The sequence below is a fragment of the Gopherus evgoodei genome, unplaced genomic scaffold (genome assembly GCF_007399415.2).
Source record: "Gopherus evgoodei ecotype Sinaloan lineage unplaced genomic scaffold, rGopEvg1_v1.p scaffold_40_arrow_ctg1, whole genome shotgun sequence".
Classification (NCBI taxonomy): domain Eukaryota; kingdom Metazoa; phylum Chordata; order Testudines; family Testudinidae; genus Gopherus; species Gopherus evgoodei.
The window spans coordinates 174,065-194,885 of NW_022060061.1; the positions used below are offsets into that span (position 1 = coordinate 174,065).

A 20,821-nucleotide genomic window follows, 5' to 3' on the forward strand; every position below is an offset into this window, starting at 1 on the left:
CTGGCCTGCTAAACCCAGGGTTGGGAGCTCAATCCTTGAGGGGGCCACTTAGGGAACTGGGGTAAAATTCTGTCAGGGGCTTCATCCCCCTTTGAGCAGGGGATTGGACTAGATACCTCCCGAGGTCCCTTCCAACCCTGAGATTCTATGATAAGAGAAAGCCCCAAATATTGGGACTGTACCTATAAAATTGGGCCATCTGGTTGCCGTAGATGGGCCCAGGTCCTGGGGGACCCGCTCAGCGTCCTGGTGGGCACACGCCGGGACACAGGGCTGCCCACCACACACACACTGACCAGGTCCCTGCCTGCACCACGTCCGGAGGGGGTTGGGGCACAGGCTGTGCCTGGGACAGGGCAGGGGCAACGGGTTATTTTAAAACAAAACCTTAACACCCCCTGCACACACCCCCCCCATGTGCTGGGTAGGGCTGCCATTCCCACACCCACCTTCCATTCCCATTCATAACCCCGCTCCCCCACCCCCCGTGCCGCACGGACACGTCGCTGCACATCAGGCTGTGACTCATTCTCCCAGCCAGGCAGGGGACGTGCCCGCCCAGCGCCCCCCTCCGCCCCAGCAAGGGCACCCAGCGAAGCCCCTGAGCCGGCAAAGGCCTGTGCCCCTAGGCCAGGCGGAGCAGAAACCTGTCCTGGGCCAGGCCTAGCAGGGGGCGGGTGAGAGCAACACACCCCAACTGCACTGCACAGCCAGACACACACACACTGCCTGCACATCCCAACTGCACCGCACAGCCAGACACACAGACACACACACTGTGCACCGCACATACACTGCCTACACACAGACAGTGCACTGCACAGCCACACACACACACACACACACACACACTGCACCGTACAGCCAGCCAGCCAGCCACACACACACACTCACTCTAACCAGACGTGGGCCCCTAGAGGGTTCTTGCTCCGTTCCCTGCGCAGCCCCCAGTTCATCCTGCCCGACAGCGACTGCTCACTGCATGAGCCAGGGCCGGGCGCCATGCGGGGGGCTCCTGGTGCCTTGATGCTACCAGCTGGTGAGGGAAAATATATGCAGTGAGGGCTTGGCCCTGACTGTGCCCAGATCCCCTCCGCGCCCCCTGGGCCGGGCTTGGTGCAGCTAGCCCGTCACTGCCAGCCCCCTCCATCCCAGCAGGGCAGCTGGCAGTTCACCCGCAGGCAGACCAGGGCGGAGCTGAGCTCCCAGCAGGGCAGGGCATCCGCCGGAAAGGCCCCTGGGCCAGCGTGCATGGAGCCAGGCAGCCTCCGCCCAGCCCCCAGGCGCGCGCCAGGTGAGCATGGCCGCGTGGGTTGGGTGAGGCCGTGCTGGGAGCAGGCAGGATCCCAGCAGGAGTGGGTGGCGCTCGGGAAGACGGGATCACACAAACCAGATTGTCAGTAACTGGAAAGTCCCCGCCCTCCTTGCCCCGCCGGCAGAGACGCCTTCGGGAGAGCCGGCTCCGGGCCGGGTCCCTTCGTACCAATCAGCGCCCGCTGTACCTATGGCGCCTCACACCGAGGTGGTGCATTCCCGCAGGATGGGCGAGGTGGGCAGGTCTTGCTTCTGGGTGCAGCGCTCCAGGGAGCTGGAGCTGCGGAGGGGCACCATGCAGCGCTCGGCCGGCTTGCCGCGCCCCGCCATGCCCCAGCAGCACAGCACCCGCAGGAACTCCTTCCGCATGTCCTTGCTACGCAGTGTGTAGATCACAGGGTTGATGGCCGAGTTGAGGGCGGCGAAGCCAAAGAAATAGTCCGCCTTGTAGAGGATGGGGCAGGCCTTGATGGCGCACGAGGTGTCCAGCAGGAGGATGATGAAGGCCGGCAGCCAGCAGATGATGAAGGCCCCCAGGACGATGGTGACCGTCTTGAGCAGGGCCAGGGTCTGCACGCTGGCGATCTCAGCGTGGCTGGAGCGGACGATGCAGTAGATGTGGCCGTACAGCAGCACGATGGACAGCAGGATGGCGGTGAAGACGGTGACGACGAAGAGGATGTAGCGCTTGGAGTAGAGGGGCAGGACGGTGGAGCAGTCCTCCAGGAGGCCCATGCAGTTCCAGCCCATGATGGGCAGCCCCCCGATGGCCACCGAGATCACCCAGCAGGCCCCGATCAGCAGCACCATGCGGCAGTTCTTGTCGCTGCTGTACACCTTCACCTTAGTGATGGCCACGTGCCGTTCAATGGCGATGGCCAGCAGGCTGAGGACCGAGGCCGCCAGCGTGGCAAAGGCCGTGCCCTCCCGCACGAACCACTGCACCGGTGTCAGGCTGAACGTGTACTGGCCCGAGAGCAGGACGTTGGCCATGAAAGCCAAGCCGGCCAGCAGGTCGGAGAAGGCCAAGTTGCCGATGAAGATGAACATGGCCGAGTGGAACTTCTTGTTACGGTAGACGGAGACCAGGACTAGCAGGTTCTCCAGCACGATGAGACAGCACAGGATGACGATGGCGATGGAGACGGCATCACGCCCCGGGGTCTGCCGCTTCTCCGTCAGCTCCTTGGTGTAGTTGTAGTGCTCCCGGATCTTCTGCGGGTTGAAGTAATCCTTGTAGATGCTCCCCATGGCTGCCCACGGGCTGCCCCTGTCACAGTGCCGCCCGGAGCTCGGCGTCATGGGGCGCAGGCCATGGCATCGTCACTGGGGGCAGGTGCACCTGCGGGCAAAGGCAGAGAAGGGTCAGAGCTGACTCGGGTGGGGGGCAAAGCGGCTCTGAGACAATGGATGGAGCAGAGAGCAAGAACGGGGGAAAGACTGACCCCCATTGGCTGTCCTCTTCCATCCATCCGACCCTCCTGTATGCCTCCTCCTCCCCATCCATTGTACCGTCCATCTCTTTCCACCTCCCTTGTCCGTCCGTCCGTCCTGCACTGCCGGCGGTGCCAGCCGGGGAAAGGAGGCACAGGAACACTTCACCTATCTAAACTCACGAGTCACTCGCCCAAGTAACGTCACTCTGTGGAGGCAAGTCCTGCAGGTTAACAGCCCACTGGGTAGCACGAGTTTCCTTCCCCCACATCCAGTGCATTCCCCCTTTGTCTCACCCCCACGGCTCCCGGCTCTCCCATGCCCGGCTCACAAGGGACCAGGCACCGTTCTCCCCCCCAGCCACGGTGCGTCTTCTCACAGGCGGCCCTCAGCTGGAACCGGAACAACAGTCCCATCGCCCCCGCAGCATGCCTGTTTGCCTTTGCTACCGGAGCTTCCTGTCCCAGCACGGGTCCCGTCCCCCCAGCAGGGACTCCCCATCCAGCGCACATCTAGCAGCCAGCTCTGCGCTCCGTACACTCGGCCCTGCCTCCTGGCAGCCTCAGGCAGCTGCAGCACAAGGGGGGGCGATGATGGAGCTGTGCACCCCCCTCCGGTGACACTCGGCTGGTCGCACGCCCCGCTGCTCCCTTCCCATAAGGGGCCAGGTTCTCAGCTGGGGTCAACCGGCAGCAGAGCTGGGCTGGTGACCCAGTGACGGGAGGAGCCTTTCCTCCCTCGTCCAGAGCGCAGCAGGCAGGGGAGGGGGGATGGGCTGGGAGTCAGGACACCTGGGTTCTAGTCCCAGCTCCACCACTGACCTTGAGCAGGTCCCTGCCCCTCTCTGAACCTCTTCCCCACCCCCCATCTACTTCGACTGTGAGCTCTTGAGGGCAGGAGTCATCTCTGCCCGTGGGTCTGGGCAGCACCCAGCACAATGGGGCCCAGATCTCGGCTGAGGTCTGGGCAGAGCCCATTGTCAGACTCACGGAGTGTGGGGGAGTCAGGGCCCCGCACCCCCCACTTCCTTGCAATTCCCCGGGACTCTCAGCCAGCCAGTAACACAGAAGGTTTATTAGCCGACAGGAACACAGTCCCCGGCAGGGCTTGTAGGTACAACCAGGACACCCCAGCCAGGTCCCTCTGGGGGGGGAAGGAGCTTAGACCCAGCTTTGGGGTTCCCTGCATTTCACCATGCAGCCCAAAACTGAAAGCAAAACCCCCTCTAGCCTCTCCCCCCAGCTCCTCCCCTCCCTTTGTCCAGTTTCCCGGGCAAAAGTGTCACCTGGCCCCACCCCCCTCCTGGCTCAGGTAACTCTCAGCTCTCCCGTCCCGGTCCCAGCCAGCCCCAGTAACTAGACAGGGTCAGATCCAGGGTCCATCTAGCTCAGCGTCCTGTCTCTGAGCAGAGCTGGTGCCAGGTGCCCCAGAGGGAATGAACAGAACAGGGCAATTATCGAGTGATCCAGCCCCTGTTGTCCAGTCCCGGCTTCTGGCAAACAGAGGCTGGGGACATCCAGAGCATTGGGTTGCGTCCCTGCCCAGCCTGGCTGCCAGTCGTTGATGGCCCTCTCCTCCAGGAACGTAATTAATACGTTTCTTTGAACCCAGTGATACTTTTGGCCTTCACAACACCCCCTGGCAGCAAGTTCCACAGGTTGGCTGGGCGCTGTGTGAAGAAATACTTCCTTGTGTTTGTTTGAAACCCGCTGCCCATTAATTTCACTGGGTGTTATGAGAAGGGGTAAACAACATGCCCTTCTTCCCCTTCTCCACTCCAGACATGATTTTATAGACCTCAGTCAGATCCCCCTTCGCTCTCCCTGTTCCAAGCTGAACAGTCCCAGTCAACAGAGAGAAAATAACTTGTTATGGTGCAATTCAATTCCATGGTAGAATTGGCCTCACAAGCACTACAAAAAGTCATTTCCCTCTGTTGAGATTCACCCCTTTCCGTCAACTGTGGGGAATGGGTCACATCCACCTCGTTAGCACTGACCCCCCCCTTCGTAAGGCAACTCCCATCTGTTCGTGTGCTGTGCATTGATACCTGCTACTGGATGGTCCACTCCAGGCACCTGAGGAAGTGGGCTGTAGCCCACGAAAGCTTACACACACACACACACTAACTCCCATCTGTTCGTGTGCTGTGCATTGATACCTGCTACTGGACTCCAGGCACCTGAGGAAGTGGGCTGTAGCCAACGAAAGCTTTCTCTCACACACACACACACACACACACACACACACACACACACACACACACACACACACACACACACACACACACACACACACACACACACACACACACACTAACTCCCATCTGTTCATGTGCTGTGCATTGATACCTGCTACTGGATGGTCCACTCCAGGCACCTGAGGAAGTGGGCTGTAGCCCACGAAAGCTTACACACACACACACACACACACACACACTAATTAAGATGACCTGTTATCAGCAGGAAAAAAACATTAGTGGTGATAATCAAGACGCTCAATCACAGACAGCTGACGAGGTGTAAAGATCGTTATCATATGGAAAAAGATTCAAGTAGTGTCATGACTCAGCCGTTCCCAGTCCCCAGTCAAGCCCGAGTTAATTGTATCTAATTTGCAAATCAATTCAAGTTAAGCAGTTTCTCACTGGAGTCTGTTTCTGAAGCTTTTCTGTTGCAAAATTGCCACCTTCAGGCCTGTCACTGAGTGGCCAGAGAGGTTGAAATGTCTCCCACTGGTTTTTGAGTGTTATGATTCCTGATGTCAGATTTCTGTCCATTTATTCTTTTGCGTAGAGACTGTCCAGTCTGGCCAATGCACATGGCAGAGGGGCATTGCTGGCACATATCACATTGGTAGATGTGCAGGTGAATAATGTGATATGTTCCATCACGGTGATACCCTGGGCCAGTGCTATAACAGGGTTCAGCAGGGAGCTAGATAGATTCTTGGAGGACAGGTCCATCGATGGCTATTAGCCGGGCTGGGCAGGGAGGGTGTCCCCGGCCTCTGTTTGCCAGCAGCTGGGAATGGGCGACAGGGAATGGGTCACTGGATGATTTCCTGTTAGGTTCACTCCCTCTGGGGCACCTGACATTGGCCACTGTTGGCAGACAGGACACTGGGCTGGATGGACCTTTGGTCTGACCCAGTCTGGCCATTCGTATGTTCCTTCTGGTCCTGGTGACTTATTACTATTTAGTGTATCAAGCTGTTTCAACTCAGCTCCTCTACTGACACCTCAGTCGGGAACAGTTCCTCAGATCTGTCACCTACACCGAATGGCTCCGACGACGTCTGAGTCTCCCTCACACCCTCTGCAGCGAAGACCCATCAAAGAATTCATGTCGTTTCTCCGCAAGTGCCTGGCTTCCTCAGGGACTCCTTTAGCACCTTCATCACCCAGTGGCCACACTGACTGTTTGGCAGCTTCCTGCTGCTAACATACTTTTAAAAATTGCTGTCGGTTTCTGTGTCTTTTGCTAGCTGCTCTTCAAATTCTTTCTTGGCCTGATTATGCTTCCTGACTCGCCTGAGCTCATGCTCCTTTCTATTTTCCTCGGGGGGGGGGGGGGTTTGACGTCCAATTGTTGAAGGATGCTGCTTTGCCTCTAACTGCCTCTTCTACTCTGTTGTTTAGCCGTAGTGGCATTTACTTGGTCCCCTGACTATTTTTTTATCTGGTCTCTCTCTCGTTTGTGCCTCTATTGTGGTGTCCTTAAAAGACGTGTCCATGCAGCTTGCAGGCATTTTACTCTGTGACTTTTCCTTTCAATTTCCCTTTAACTGGCTCCTTCATTTTTGTGTAGCTCCCCTTTTTGAAGTCAAATGCTACTGCGGTGGCTTTTTTGGTATTTCCCCCCCTGCAAGATGTTAAATTTAATTACATCCTGGTTGCTATTACCGAGCAGTTCAGCTACGTTCACCTCTTGGGCCAGATCCAGTGCACCACTTAGGCCTAAATCAAGAATTGCCGCTCCCCTTGCGGGCTCCAGGACGAGCTGCTCCAAGAAGCCGTCATTAATGGGGTCTAGAAATGTTCTCTCTGCCTCCCATCCCGAGGTGACGTTCCCAGTCCATGTGGGGATGGCTGAAATCCCTCGTTATTATTGAGTTTTCTGTTTCTGTAGCCTCTCTTCTCTCCCTGGCATTTCACAATCGCCGCCACCATGCGGGCCAGGTGGTCGGCTGTATATCCCTACTGCTAGACTCTTCTTATTCAAGCAGGGAATTTCTATCCAGAGAGGTTCTATGGGCCCATTAGAGTCATTTCAGATTTTTACTATATTTCACTCTATGCTTTCACTCACAGAGAGAGTCACACATGGAATCATGGAATACCAGGGCTGGAAGGGACCTCAGGAGGTCACCTAGTCCAACCCCCTGCTCAAAGCAGGACCAACCCCAACTAAATCATCCCAGCCAGGGCTTTGTCAAGCTGGGCCTTAAAAACCTCTAAGGAAGGAGATTCCACCACCTCCCTAGGGAACCCATTCCAGTGCTTCACCACCCTCCTAGTGAAATAGTTTTTCCTAATATCCAACCTAAACCTCCCCCACTGCAACTTGAGACCATTGCTCCTTGTTCTGTCATCTGCTACCACTGAGAACAGTCTAGATCCATCCTCTTTGGAACCCCCTTTCGGGTAGTTGAAAGCAGCTATCAAATTCCCCCTCATTCTTCTCTTCTGCAGACTAAACAATCCCAGTTCCATCAGCCTCTCCTCATAAGTCATGTGCTCCAGCCCCCTAATCATTTTTGTTGCCCTCCGCTGGACTCTTTCCAATTTTTCCACATCCTTCTTGTGGTGCGGGGCCCAGAACTGGACACAGGACTCCAGATGTGGCCTCACCAATGTCAAATAGAGGGGAATGATCACATCCCTCGATCTGCTGGCAATGCTCCTACTTATACAGCCCAAAATGCCGTTAGCCTTCTTGGCAACAAGGGGACACTGTGGACTCATATCCAGCTTCTCATCCACTGTAACCCCCAGGTCCTTTTCTGCAGAACTGTTGCTTAGCCATTTGACCCCTAGTCTGCAGCAGTGCATGGGATTCTTCCTTCCTAAGTGCAGGACTCTGTACTTGTCCTTGTTGAACCTCATCAGATTTCTTTTGGCTCAATCCTCCACTTTGTCTAGGGCACTCTGGACCCTATCCCTACCCTCCAGCGTATCTACCTCTCCCCCAGCTTAGTGTCATCCACTAGCTTGCGGAGGGTGCAATCCATCCCATCATCCAAATCATTAATGAAGATATTGAACAAAACCGACCCCAGTACCGACCCTTGGGCTCGGCTTGAAACCGGCTGCCAGCTAGACATGGAGCCTGCTCTGTCATTCCTATTTGTACCTGGAGTTCCCATGTCCCACTGATTATCCGGGTTCCACCTAGAGTCAGTGATGCCTTTATTTAGAGTTCCAGCACTTGTACACAAGCACCTATAAAATGTGTCAATATTTTGGTGTCTGCCTTCACGGATGTAGCTGAATGGGGCTGGTTTTCGTTTGACTGTTTCTCTTCTCCTCCTGCCTGCTGCTCATTACTCGGACCTAGAGGATCCTCCCCTAAGGGATGGCTGTCTGAGCCATGAGCTGCTCTGCGCCTGTCGGCTTTCCCCCGGCTTCCTTTAAAAACTCCTCCACAACCTTTTTGATTTTCCAGGCCACCCACCTGGTTCCGGTTTGGTTTAGGTGGAGCCCATCCTGCCTGTTCAGGCTCCTCCTTTCCCAAAAGGCCTCCCGGACCTCTCTCCTGTCCTCCCCTAGGTCACTGAGACCTCCGTGTACCATGACCACCAGCTCCTCCCCAGCACCGTCTGCATGTCTTGCTGGAGGGGTGTCCTTGGTGCGAGAGGACACCACCACATGCCACCTGGGCTCATGTCCCACAGCTCCAGCTGAGTGTTCTCCTTCCCCAAGACTTTCCTCCTCCTCAGCAGTCCAGTGGCTCTCAGCTGGTGGGTGGGACCCAGAAAGTCTGGTCTGTTTACCCCCTTCCCCTTCAGCTCCTTGGGTTCAGCCACACCCGGTCCAATGGGGGGCCCAGAGGCAACGCGGGTTTCCCAGGATTTATAGGCCCTGAACCCCGCAGCACAGAACCAGAAAACCCCCCTCCCACTATCAACAGTTACCATCAGTCTCAGTCTGGGCTGGAGCGGATGCTGTGAAGCACTTCTCCCCCACGCCGCAGGATACAGCGCCTGGCACTGCCGGGGGAGTTGCATGGCCTGGTCTACCACAGGACAGAGATGACTCAGAACAAAATCCTGAACCAGGTAATAATAGCTGCACTTTTTAATGCCCTGCACTCAAGCAAAACCACGAAGGAGGGAGGCTGGGGGGGCGCTGGGACCCAGGACTCCTGGGTTCTTTTCCCGTCTCTGCCATAGACTCCCTGTCACCATGGTCCCCTCTGCCCTGAGCCAGTCCAGGTCTCACATTCCTCTCTGCCAGTGCCCCCCACAATCAGGCACCAGCCCAGCCATTCCCCCCACATGAGAGGCCCACATGGAGAGGGGCTTCCCATGCCGGACCCCAGTGCCCTGTGGGGAGCTCTGCCAGGGCAGCCTGGGGGGTACAACGCTGTCCTGGGGAAGGAACCCAGTGGGAGCCCAGGGACTGGCCTGTGAGCAGCTCCTGCTCTGTGGGCTGTGGTTCCAGCTCCTTCTGCAGGCCTCAGAGGGCTCTGCTGGGGAGTGGGCTGGGCAGAGGCCAGGAGGGGGCACTGGGTGGAGGGGAAGCCTAGATGCAGGACCAGGAGAGACTCACCTGTGTTCTCAGCCTCCCCACAGCCCTGCCCCTCAGGGAAGGGGGGGATGTTGGCAGCCCCCTAACCAGCATTAAGGCCAATGAGCCCTGAGGGTTTGGGAAAACCTGGCAGGGGGGATTCGCCCCAGGAGGTTACAGGTGACCCAGGTGGGGGCTGTTCTCCCCCAGGGCTGCACGGGCAGAGCACATGGTCACGGGCTGGATGCAGCAGGTCCCTGACTTGGATTTGACACTGGTGAGGGGGCAGTTTTGCCTGCACGCCCCAGAACTGGTACAGTCCCATCCCTAGCCCCAGCCCAAAGATACATTGGGGTGGGGGGAGGCTGTTCAGTCCCCTGCATCCCCGCTGCAGGAATGGCCATGGGGACATGGGGGGGGCACCTGCTGCAGGGGAACCACAGGCTGAGACCCGGCAAACTCGCTTCACACAACACCCAGCGAATGGCCAGACGGGAACAGCTCTGGGCTACAATTCTCCAGGCCTTGCTCCACCCCATTCCCTACCCCACAGATCCAGCCAGCCCCCCAGCCTAGGGTGTCCCTGCCCCATTCCCCACCCCACGGAGCCAGCCAGCTCCCCAGCCTAGGGTGTCCCTGCCCCATACCCCACCCCACGGAGCCAGCCAGCCTCCCAGCCTAGGGCGTCCCTGCCCCATTCCCCGCCCCACGGAGCCATCCAGCCCCCTGGCCTGGGGCATCCCTGCCCCATTCCCCACCCCACGGAGCCAGCCGGCTCCCCGGCCTGGGGTGTCCCTGCCCCATTCCCCATCCCACAGAGCCAGCCAGACAGCCCCCCAACCCGGGGCGTCCCGGCCCCATACCCCACCCCACGGAGCCAGCCGGCCCCCCAGCCTAGGGTGTCCCTGCCCCATTCCCCGCCCCACGGAGCCAGCCGGCCCCCCAGCCTGGGGCGTCCCCCGCCCCACGGAGCCAGCCGGACCCCCGGCCTGGGGCCTCCCTGCCTCATTCCCCGCCCCACGGAGCCATCCAGGCCCCCAGCCTGAGGCGTCCCTGCCCCATTCCCCGCCCCACGGAGCCAGCCGGCCCCCCGGCCTGGGGCGTCCCTGCCTCATTCCCGCCCCACGGAGCCATCCAGCCCCCTAGCCTGGGGCGTCCCTGCCCCATTCCCCGCCCCACAGAGCCATCCAGCCCCCCGGCCCGGGGCCCCCTGTCCCCTCCGACAGCCCCACAGGCCCCCTGGCAGCGCGCCCCGCTCACCCCAGCGCGCACCCCGGCCCCGCAGCGCGCCTGGCTCCGGCCGCTCCCCGCCGCGCTCTCCCGGCTACTCACGCTGGGGCGCCGCGCTCCTGCCCCGGGTCCTGCCCCGGGTCCGGGTCCCTCCCGCCGGCCGCCCGGCCGGGCCTCGGGGGACCCGGCTCCGCGCCCAGCTCCGTCCCGGCCCCGAGCGCGCAGCGGGGCGAACCCAGCCTGCCCTGCCCTGCCCCGTCTGCGCGGGGCGCGGCCGCTCGGCGGGCGGGGCTGCCAAAATCAGTGGGGGCGGGGGGCCGAGATCAGCCCAGGATCCCGCCAGGCTGCCCCCCAAGGACCCCAGCACCCCCCTTCCAGCACCCTGTCCCCCCAGAGACCCCAGCACCCCCCGACCCTCCCTAACCCTGACTGCCTTCCAGCACCCCGGCCCCCCAGGATCCCCTGACCCCCGTCCCAGCTATCCCAGCACCTCTGACCCCACCGACCCCTCCAGGACCCACTGACCCCCAGACACCTCCTGCAACCCCCAACCTCCCCACACTCCCCAGACACCTCCTGCACCCACTGGCCCCCTTCCAGCACCCCTCCCCCCTCCTGGGGCCCCATACTCCAGCTCCAGCCAAACCCCCAGACACACTCTGGCCCCCAGAAATACCTGCACCCTCTTAACCTGCAACTCAGGTTCCCCTGCCGCACTAGGGTCCCCAGTAGCCTGCACCCAACATTCCTGGTCTGCCCCTCTCCCCACACCACCGACATGCTCCAGTGCCCCCCCCCCGCGTCGTCCCCCCTGCCTGGAATGCCACAAGCTTCAATTACCCAAATCTATACAAACGGCCTCACTCCATGATTTGCATAGCTGGGTGAGTATGCAAAACCCTGGCAGCTCTGGGGAGGACCCCTCGGCACCCCCCACGACCCCCCCCAGAACACCAGCATCCCCCTTTCTTCAGTGACCCTGCCCTTCCCCCTCCCAGAGCCCCCTCTCCTCCAGGGGCCAACCTTCCCCCGGCCAGGAGTAGTGGGGGAGCACACACCGCCCCCCGCCCCCACTGCCCAGCTGTCAGATGGGGGGTGGGGAGAGGAGCCTTACAGGAAATACAGAGGCAAATTCTCCCTTGGAGGCAATGACAGACTGGCCAGGCGCCCAGTGGGGGGAGGGGGTGTTGTCAGGGATGCAGCGCCACCGGGGGATCCCTGGGGCAGGAGAGAAAGGGAACCCCCCAATGGGAGAGGCTCGGGCTGTGGGGTGATTCCCTGCTGCCCTGGTGCGAAAGGTGCCCTGGCACCGGCATGCTGTTAGCAGCTGTACCTGTGTGCACCTGGCAGCATCTAGACGCCCCGTGCCAGCATCCTGCTTTCACAGCCAATTGCAGGTTCTCCAGGGCAGAGACCTAGGGTACCCCCTGGACCATGCTTCAATTGCCCACTATCCCTTTTGCAGGGGGCAGGGAGGGAGGCAGGGTTGCTGGTCCTCCTTGCAGGCTATGGGGCTGCAGAACACAGTCAGCCTGAGAAGAGCTCGCCTACAGCTAGGTGGGGGCGTGGGGCCGAGCTCCCTAGGGAGCAGCCTGTTTTCTCTCTCACTGGCCTGGATTCTTGCATGTCCTTGTTCTGAATTCAAAGCAATAAAGTTGTGTTACACTGCAACCTCCTATCCTGAACATGCAGATTTCCCTCTCCTTTCTCTGTGTGCTGTGAACATACCAGGACCATCTCCTCATCACAAATACATGTGCAGCGCCTTGCGCCAGGGGCCTGGCTGTAATAATCCAGAACTGCCCTTTCCATCCATCCATCCATCCATCTGCCCCCGTTTCCTGAGGCTGCAAGCCTGTGTGCCAGGCTGGCTGTTAGCCCCGCTGGGCAGCTGGGAGGCCCCGTGAGGTGGGCCTGGCCCCCAATCACACAGGGAGGCTGCGGGGGAGCTCACTCGGGTCCCAGGCAAGGGCGCTAAAGCCTCTGTCACCCTGCTTCTGCTCTGGACAGGAGTGAAGGGCAGAGCCCAGCACAGTGATCCTGTGCCCCCTGGCAAGCTCTGCAGCCAGGGATATCTCCTAAAGCTAACGGAGCACTTGGGAGGTGTTTTACCCATGAAAGCTTCTGCCCAAACAAACCTGTTTGTCTTTAAGGTGCCACCGGACTCCTCGTTGTTTTTGTGGGTTCAGCCTAACATGGCGACCCTGATACTTGGGATGTCTCCTGCCCCGCAGGTGCCCAGCACAGCAGGGGGGGACAGGCTTTGGCCGGGGCAGACACAGGACAGCTCCTGCCCCCGAGAGCTTGCGTTAGGATGAGACACAACGGAGCAGGCGAGACAGGCTGGGGGGTGCACTCAGGGCGTGGCTCAGTATCCCCCCTCCCCAGCTTCAGTGGATGCGAGTTGGCCCAGGAGCCAGCCCCTCAGGTCTCCAGGTGGTTGCTGGATGTGGGGCCTGAGGAGGGGGGTATTTCCCAGATGTGGGGGCTCCCCTGACTCAGCCCTGTGCAGACCATGCCCAGGGAGCACCGGAGCTTGTGAAGAGACGGCTTGGTGTCTCGGTGCAGCCCCCCTGCGTGCCCGACCCACACGGCTTTAGGGGCTATCTTTGGTCTGCTTTAGCCTTAATCCCAAGGGCTCGGGACTGAGGCCAGGCCAGGCACCGCGAGGCACCCAGCGAAGGGGTCATGCCGGCCCAGCCTCTCACACCCAGGGGGCCCTTCTTCCCGGCCCAGGCAGCGACTCAGCCACAGCGCAAATTGGATCAGCTCCTGATGAGCGGCTCGCTTAACGAACTTAACCCAAGGTTTAAGCAGACGGGGGGCAGGGCGGTGCTGGGCCCGGGGGCAGGATCAGGCTCCCGGCACAGTCTGTGCAAAGAGGGGGATTTGCGTATCGAAATCACTATAATGTCTTGGCTCTGTGGGTGCTGAGCATGGGGCTGGGGTGGGGGCCCCCCGGCCAAGCTCTCTGGGGCAGACACCCCCAGGCCCTGGTGTTTCACAAAACCACAGCCCTGGCAGCGGGCATCAGTGGGGCAGGCTGGCAGGTCCAGGGTGTGAGGGGGTCTCTCCGTGTCTGGGAAGCCAGCAGCAACCGGGAACCAAGACATGGCGCTGGGGGGACGAAACCATCCCTCTCTGGGCTTTGCCGGCGGATCCTGGGGAAGGCCAAGGCGGTAACATGGGTCACAGGCAGGGGCAGCACATCGTGGTCTGCCCAAAAAATGCCTCCCCCACCCCGGCTCAGGGAAATGCTGCTCAGCTCCCAGCCAGCCCTGCGAAAGCAGCCTTGTGTAACACGCGTGTGTGACACGTCTGAGAGTCTGTGAGTGTGCAAGCCCAGTGGCAAGAATACCTATCCATGTGTGTGCACGTGAGTGTGCATGCCTGAGGGTATGCATGGTATGCACATGTGGGTGTGTCTGCACAAGTGTGCAAGTGACCCAGTGCCCCCCCATGGGGGACGTGCAGAGCCCAGCTCTGTTGTTTATCCACCAGCCCCCTATTCCCAGAGATAAGCACAATGCTGGGGGGGGATTACCTCCCCGCAGCTGCAGGAGCCCTCCCCATGGCACCTGGGGCATCCCAGCCCATCACCGGGGTCTCTGGGCTCCCAGCATCGCCAGCAGCAGCCAGACTCAGAGACGGGCAGGCAAGAAGGGAAGGGCCTGTCCTACCTGGCTGGGTCCAGGCATCAGGGACCCGCCAGGGCAGTCAGCGAGGCCCCTCTGCAGCTGCAGGCCAGGCCAGAGCCGGGAGCTGGCACTGCCAGGCAGGGCCCTGCCCTCGCTCGGGGTTTCCATAGCAGGGAAGGAAACATCTCGGCCCAGACAAGAGCCTCCCCCAGGTCTCTCGGGGAGACTGGCTGGCTCCACAGAACGCTCTAAGCGGGTCCAGGGCCCTTCCCTGGGGCCTTAGCTTCTCCGGAGCCGGACGGGGCAGGAAGGGGCTTGGGAGCAACTTAGCTGAGAAGTCTCAGCCAGCGGCCTCCCCGCTCACGGGGATCACGGGGCTTGGGACGACGAAGGTTTCACAGTGACAGGCAGGTGCTCCTCACTCCCGACCTGCAGCCCCTGCCAGGCCAGCCCTGGGCTCCCCCCAGCTCTGCCGGTGCCCCTCACTCCTGACCCACAGCCCCTGCTAGCCCAGGACTGCCCCCCCCCCCGCACCATACACTCACGCTCTGGCAGCTCTTCACTTACAAATCCAAGCTGTAAGACTAGAATCAACATGGCCTAACCCGGAATCTGCCCCACCACCAGGAGACGCCCAACCGTCCGGGGGAACGCGAAGGGGCTGCCCGGTAGCTGCGCCCCGGAGTGACACCCAAGGTGCCGTGGGGATGGAGATGCCGGATGGCTGGGGAGCTGGTGCCCAGATGTGTGCAGACAATCGCACGCACACACGTGCACACACAGAGTCACGCACACACACAGTCGGGCGTCTGCAGTGACTCATGTGGTGCGGGAGGCTTTGTGAGCTGCCAGGTTCCTGCCGCGCTGGGGGCACCTGGCTGGGAATCATCTCCCAACTGGGCGCCTGGGGGAACCAGAGTCTGATCCAGGCACGTCCCAGCCCCGGGCTTTGGGGCTGGTGAGTCACCGAGGTGGGGGGGACAGGGGGAAGGGGGTGAGGGAATGCAAGTGTGTCAAGGAGCACAGGAGTGTGTCAGCCTGTGAGTGTGAGCACGGGGGGAGGAAGGGCTGTGCCAGCCGGAGTGTCCCTGAGAAAGGAGTGTGCAGGAGCACACAAGTGTGCGACAGCCAGGGAGTGTGACCTGGGGAGACCTGACCGGCCGGGTGTTGCTCTAACTGTTGTGGTGGCCGTTACTCTCTTGCACAACTCGTGTGCAGAGGGGATGGGACAGGATGGGTGAGGAAACTGCCCTAGCAGAGCGGGCCCTGCAGCCTGGCCCGGGGAGCCGGGTGAGTGTCAGCGATGGGCCAACGCACCCACGTGTAACAGCAGCCCCCGTGGGCACATGCAGAGCCCGGCCTGCACACACTGCCAGGCAGCACACTGAGGCACTAACACGCACACCCAGAGAGACATACACACACCCACATGTGCAGACACACGTCCATAAAATACAGACATGGTGGGCTCACCGAGCTGTGCGCTCACACTCTGCCACAGCCCATGCACGCAGAGCCATGCGTGTGCACAGCCCACACACCGTCACACACACACGCACGCACAGATTCCTTGGGCGACTCTTTTCATATTTCCATCTAGTTCCCTTGACACTCCCAGCCAGCGGGGGCCGGGAGACGAGCCGATGCCCAGAGCGCTCCCCTGGAAAATGAAGGCCCCGATGCGGGACAGATCGAGGGCCCCTCGGACAGGGAGCATGGGGAGATCTGACAGCGGATGCTCCTCCCTCCCCTGCATCCCCCCAGGCAGGGGAATTACACCATTAACCCCAAGCAACAAAGGCAGCCTGTGTGCTGGGCCTGTGATTACAGCGAGAGCATCCGGCTGCCCCAGGACGGACGGGTGCCGGTGCCCAGCCTCCCACTGCTCTTCCCTGCCTGCCCCGGGGCAGTGGCAGCTCCCATTCGCAGCCCGTCTCCTGCTGCTCAGGGCTCCGGCTGCTAGGTGCTTGGGCCCAGCACAGCAAATCCCCCCTGGTAGGCAAACGCACTGGGGACGGAGCTGTGAGGGGCAACCCTGCAGGGGAAGGAGCCTTGTGCCAAGCTGCTCGGGGCCGGCCTGGCTCTGCCCATGACCTGGTTGGCGACCGGGCCTGCCCTCCGACGCCCCAGCGCCATCTCTGCCATCAGCTGTCCATCGCACAACTCCCAACCCGGGCGGGTCCTGTTCAGAGCTGGGTGCTCCCTTCGGCTCCTCCTCTGTCCCCACTGCTGCCCTTCCCCCAGCCCTGGCTTGGGTCAGGGCCCTGTGGGGACGCAGCGGGTCACGCAGCCCCTGTGAGTGGCCATGCCAGCCCAGCTGTGGCCGCCGTGAGCGAACGGACGGGCAGCAGCACAAGGGTGCCACAGCCGTCGCCTGGACACGGCACAGCTCGAGGGGCCAGCCCAGAGCCGTGGCCCCCGAGAGGGCGCGTGGCAGGCCAAGCGGGTGATGTGAACGAAGGGGGCCGAGGGGGGGCAGCAGGGAAGGACTGTGCCCAGTTCACCAGCCCAGAGACCCGTGCGAGCAGCCCCCAAACGCTGCCCTGCGCCAGCCCCTGCGCTAATGCCGGTAGTGGGCAGCTGGAAGCAGGGAGCCCAGGCCGAGCCCCACACCAGCCAGGTGGGTCCCTGCAAGCCTGGGGGGGGGCCTCCAAGCCGAGGGACAGAGAACAGGCCCAGCCCCCACCCCAAGCAGCCCAGTCTCTGTGGCTCTCTGCTCAGGGGGCCAGATCAAGGGCATTTGATCCACTTTCGTCTCTAGGCCCTGGTCTGAGGCCCCTCAGCTCGTCCCACAAATGGGGCTGGATCGGGGCCAGCCCCTCGAGCGAGTAGCCCCGGGGCCGAGCCGGCCAGACTGCAGCATCGATCCCCACGTTAACCAGCTTCGCCCTGCCCCTGAGCCCCATTCACCCCCCTCCGTGCTCGGCCGCCCCCGTGAGCGCTGAAGGGCAGCGTTGTTACCGAGCCGATTGGCGTGAAGGGGCTTCCTGTGCTGCTGGGGGGGGGGCGCCGGGGGAGGGTGACTTCACCCTGCTGGAAAGGCTCAGGGGCGCGAGGGTGGGGGGAGCCTTGGAGCTGGGGGGGGTCTGCTCAGACCATCCATTAGGCCTTGCTGAGAACACGGGGCCCCATCACCGGGGGGGGGGGAACGCAGAGAATCCTAAGTAAGCAGAGCCCCCGCCCCTCCTCCGGGGCCCCCCCCGGGGGCCAGGACCCTCACCCCGATCCCGTGTGCTGAGCGCCCCAAGCTGGGTGTGGCCTGACAGAGGCCCCAGCACAGAGCTTCGGGGCAAGCAGGGGATTTGCTCAGCCCCAAAGGCTGAGCCCCAGCAACACACGTGGCAACACCCCCCAGCAACCCCTTCTTCACCGCTTCCCCCCCGGCAACCACTTCTGCACCCACCCGGCAACCCCTTCTTCACTGCTTCCCCCCCGGCAACCCCTTCTGTGCCCCCCCCGGCAACCCCTTCCTCACCCCTTCCCCCCCGGCAACCCCTTCTGTGCCCCCCGGCAACCCCTTCCTCACCCCTTCCCCCCCGGCAACCCCTTCTGTGCCCCCCCGGCAACCCCTTCCTCACCCCTTCCCCCCCGGCAACCTCTTCCGCACCCCTTTCCCCCCCCAGCAACCCCTTCTTAACCGCTTCCCCCCCGGCAACCCCTTCTTCACTGCTTCCCCCCCGGCAATCCCCTCTGTGCCCCCCCAGCAACCCCTTCCGCACCCCTTCCCCCCCGGCAATCCCTTCTGTGCCCTCCCGGCAACCCCTTCCGCACCCCTTCCCCCCCGGCAATCCCCTCTGTGCCCCCCCAGCAACCCCTTCCGCACCCCTTCCCCCCCGGCAACCCCTTCAGCACCCCCCCCGGCAACGCCTTCTTCACCGCTTCTCCCCCGGCAATCCCTTCTGTGCCCCCCCGGCAACCCCTTCCGCACCCCTTCCCCCTCGGCAATCCCTTCTGTGCCCTCCCGGCAACCCCTTCCGCACCCCTTCCCCCTCGGCAATCCCTTCTGTGCCCTCCCGGCAACCTCTTCCGCACCCTTTCCCCCTCGGCAACCCCTTCTCTGCACCCCCAGTAACCTCTTCTGCACCCCCCGGCAACCTCTTCCGCACCCCTTCCCCCCCAGCAACCCCTTCCCCGCCCCCCCCAGCAACCTCTTCTGCACCCCTTCCCCCCTGGCAACCCCTTTGCCCCCCCGGCAACCCCTTCCATGCCCCCTGGCAACACTTTCCGCACCCCTTCCCCCTGGCAACCCCTTCTGCGCCACCCCAGCAACCCTTTCCACGCCCCCCAACCTATTGCGGAGCCTCCCCAGCAATGCCCCCCCCACTCTATTCCCAGCAGGACCAGCTGTTCCAGGTTCCGTCCTGCGCTGATGCTCCCGTGCAGAGACCCCCCCCGCTCGGCTGGTGGTCCTGTTGGGCCCGTCTCTACATGGGGGCTGCGCCACATTGGACACCTGTGGGAGGAACCTGGCACTCAGCGCCCCAGAAAGTCCCAGCCAGGCTGGGGCTCGGCTGGGGCACCCCCCAGTCCAAGAGGGCCCCAACTCGCTGCCTTAGGCCCCGGGGGGGTTTCTTGCCCTGTTGCAGTTGACGGGGGCTGGAACTGGCCCACCTGCAACTTTCCCAACGGACCTGCCCCAGAGGCCAAGGCAGCGAATGGAAAAGCCTCTGATCCAGCCCTTAGCCCTCTGCAGCCAGAGGGGCCAGGAGAGAGAGCTCAGAGCCACGCTCTGGGCCCAGCAGAGCCCGAGGAGGGCAGGGGGGGCAGGACAGAGGGCAGGGAGGGGTCTGTAGGAGAGCGCCTCCTGCTGAGCTGTTAATGCAGGGGACAGACTGTGCGGCCCCAGGTACCTGGTGAGGCATCCGGGCAGCACAGCTCCCAGGGGGTCACCCCGTGGGTGTAACTCTGGGTCCCCAGCTGAATAAGGTCCCTGCCAAACAGGCACATCCCAGACAGCAGAGTCCCTCCGCCCCTGACTGGGGAAACTGAGGCCATGTCTGGTGCCCAGTTCATGCCTGAGGGACCACACGCTAACGGGGCCCGGTGGCAGAGGTGGCGTGTGTGTGTGACACGAGATCACGTCCCCCCAATCTCTGCGAGGGTTTATAAGCCCTGCCCTGAACCCCGCTGCGTACCCCCAGAACCCTGAAAACGTGCCCGCCACTACCGACAGTGAGGGGTCGCTGCCCAGTCGGGACCTGACACACAGGGCCGGATAAGCGTAGAACACACGTGTGCGTGTTAACATGGGCCCACACAGTCCCAGGGGGGCACCTGCATTGTCCCTCAGACAAGTCCTTCCCCCCCAGCTTTGTGCCCACCAGGCAGCCACCCTGCAACCACTGCACCGAGCCCCACACCTTGGCACGGGACTCCCCTCCTCTGCCCCCCCACAAAGTCAGCCACCTCTGGGGAGGTCCCGGGGCCAGGGCAGAGGCGGGACACCCAGGCCTGGACTTGGGCCAAGTTCACACCCAGGATCTGGAAACAGGCCCCGGCCCTGTCTGGCTCCCGGGAGCCCCAGGCAGGGAGCAGGGTGCTCGGGGCTGTACATCCCACCCGTGGGCCCCCAGACTCCCGCAGAAGGGACAGTAACCGGCAGAGCGGCTGGGGGCGGGTCAGCCGCGGGGAGGGGGCGGACAAGGGGCGCCCGCCCAGCGCCGAGCCGCCCGGAGCAGCGGGTCCCTTACCGGCTGCGGGTCCTGCCACGATCCTGGGCTCCGCTCGGTCCGGGTCCGGCTCCTCCGCCGCTTGTGACACGTGCGGCGGGGGCGGAGCCGCATCGCCCCGCTCCCCCGGAGGCGGGGGCCCGGGCAGGGACCGCCCCGGGCCGGGACCCCCGCCCCACGCAGGGGCTCATTGGTTGACTGAGCGGGGCCGAGGGAGCCCGGACACCTGGGTTCCGCCGCGCCGGGGAAGCGAGGGGGGAATCCCCGAGTCCCTGCCCGCTGCATCGCCCTGTCTGCAGAAGGGGATGGGTCCCTGCCCCTGTGTTCGGGCTGTGAACTCCCCCGACGGGGGCACCTCTCGCTGGGTCTGGGCAGGGCCCGGGGCCCTGATCTCGGCCAGGGTCTGGGCAGCTCCTGGCCCGATGGGGCCCCAGTCTCGGTTGGGGTCTGGGCACTGCCCAGCGCGATGGGGCCCTGATCTCGGCCGGGGTCTGGGCAGGGCCTGGCATGACAGGGCCCTGATCTCAGCTGGGGTCTGGGCAGCTCCTGGCTCGATGGGGCCCCAGTCTCGGTTGGGGTCTGGGCAGCGCCCAGCGCGATGGGGCCCTGATCTCAGCCGGGGTCTGGGCAGCTCCTGGCCCGATGGGGCCCAGATCTCGGCCGGGGTCTGGGCAGGACCTGGCATGACGGGGCCCTGATCTTGGCTGGGGTCTGGGCAGGGCCTGGCACGACGGGGCCCTGATCTCAGCTGGGGTCTGGGCAGGGCCTGGCCTGATGGGGCCCAGATCTCGGCCGGGGTCTGGGCA

At 62.5% G+C, this 20,821-nt stretch overlaps 1 protein-coding gene across 3 annotated transcripts; it reads right to left on the bottom strand.

Annotated features, from left to right (window-relative positions):
* Positions 1-807: 807 nt before the first annotated feature.
* S1PR2 (sphingosine-1-phosphate receptor 2) lies at positions 808-20,085 on the bottom strand. 3 transcript variants are annotated; one of them, XM_030546100.1, is made up of 2 exons: positions 20,037-20,085; positions 808-2,656 (listed from the first exon to the last, which is right to left on the bottom strand). In XM_030546100.1, exon 2 carries the CDS (start codon positions 2,614-2,616, stop codon positions 1,513-1,515), a length of 1,104 nt encoding a protein of 367 aa, XP_030401960.1. In that variant the 5' UTR covers positions 2,617-2,656; positions 20,037-20,085; the 3' UTR covers positions 808-1,512. The 3 variants fall into 3 exon arrangements, with proteins under 3 accessions (XP_030401960.1, XP_030401959.1, XP_030401958.1); XM_030546099.1 differs by lacking the exon at positions 20,037-20,085 and adding an exon at positions 10,811-10,865; XM_030546098.1 differs by lacking the exon at positions 20,037-20,085 and adding an exon at positions 2,760-2,989.
* Positions 20,086-20,821: the final 736 nt, after the last annotated feature.

Excerpts from the sequence above, each read along its gene's own strand:
- S1PR2 (XM_030546100.1), bottom strand. The coding sequence starts at position 2,616 with ATGACGCCGAGCTCCGGGCGGCACTGTGACAGGGGCAGCCCGTGGGCA.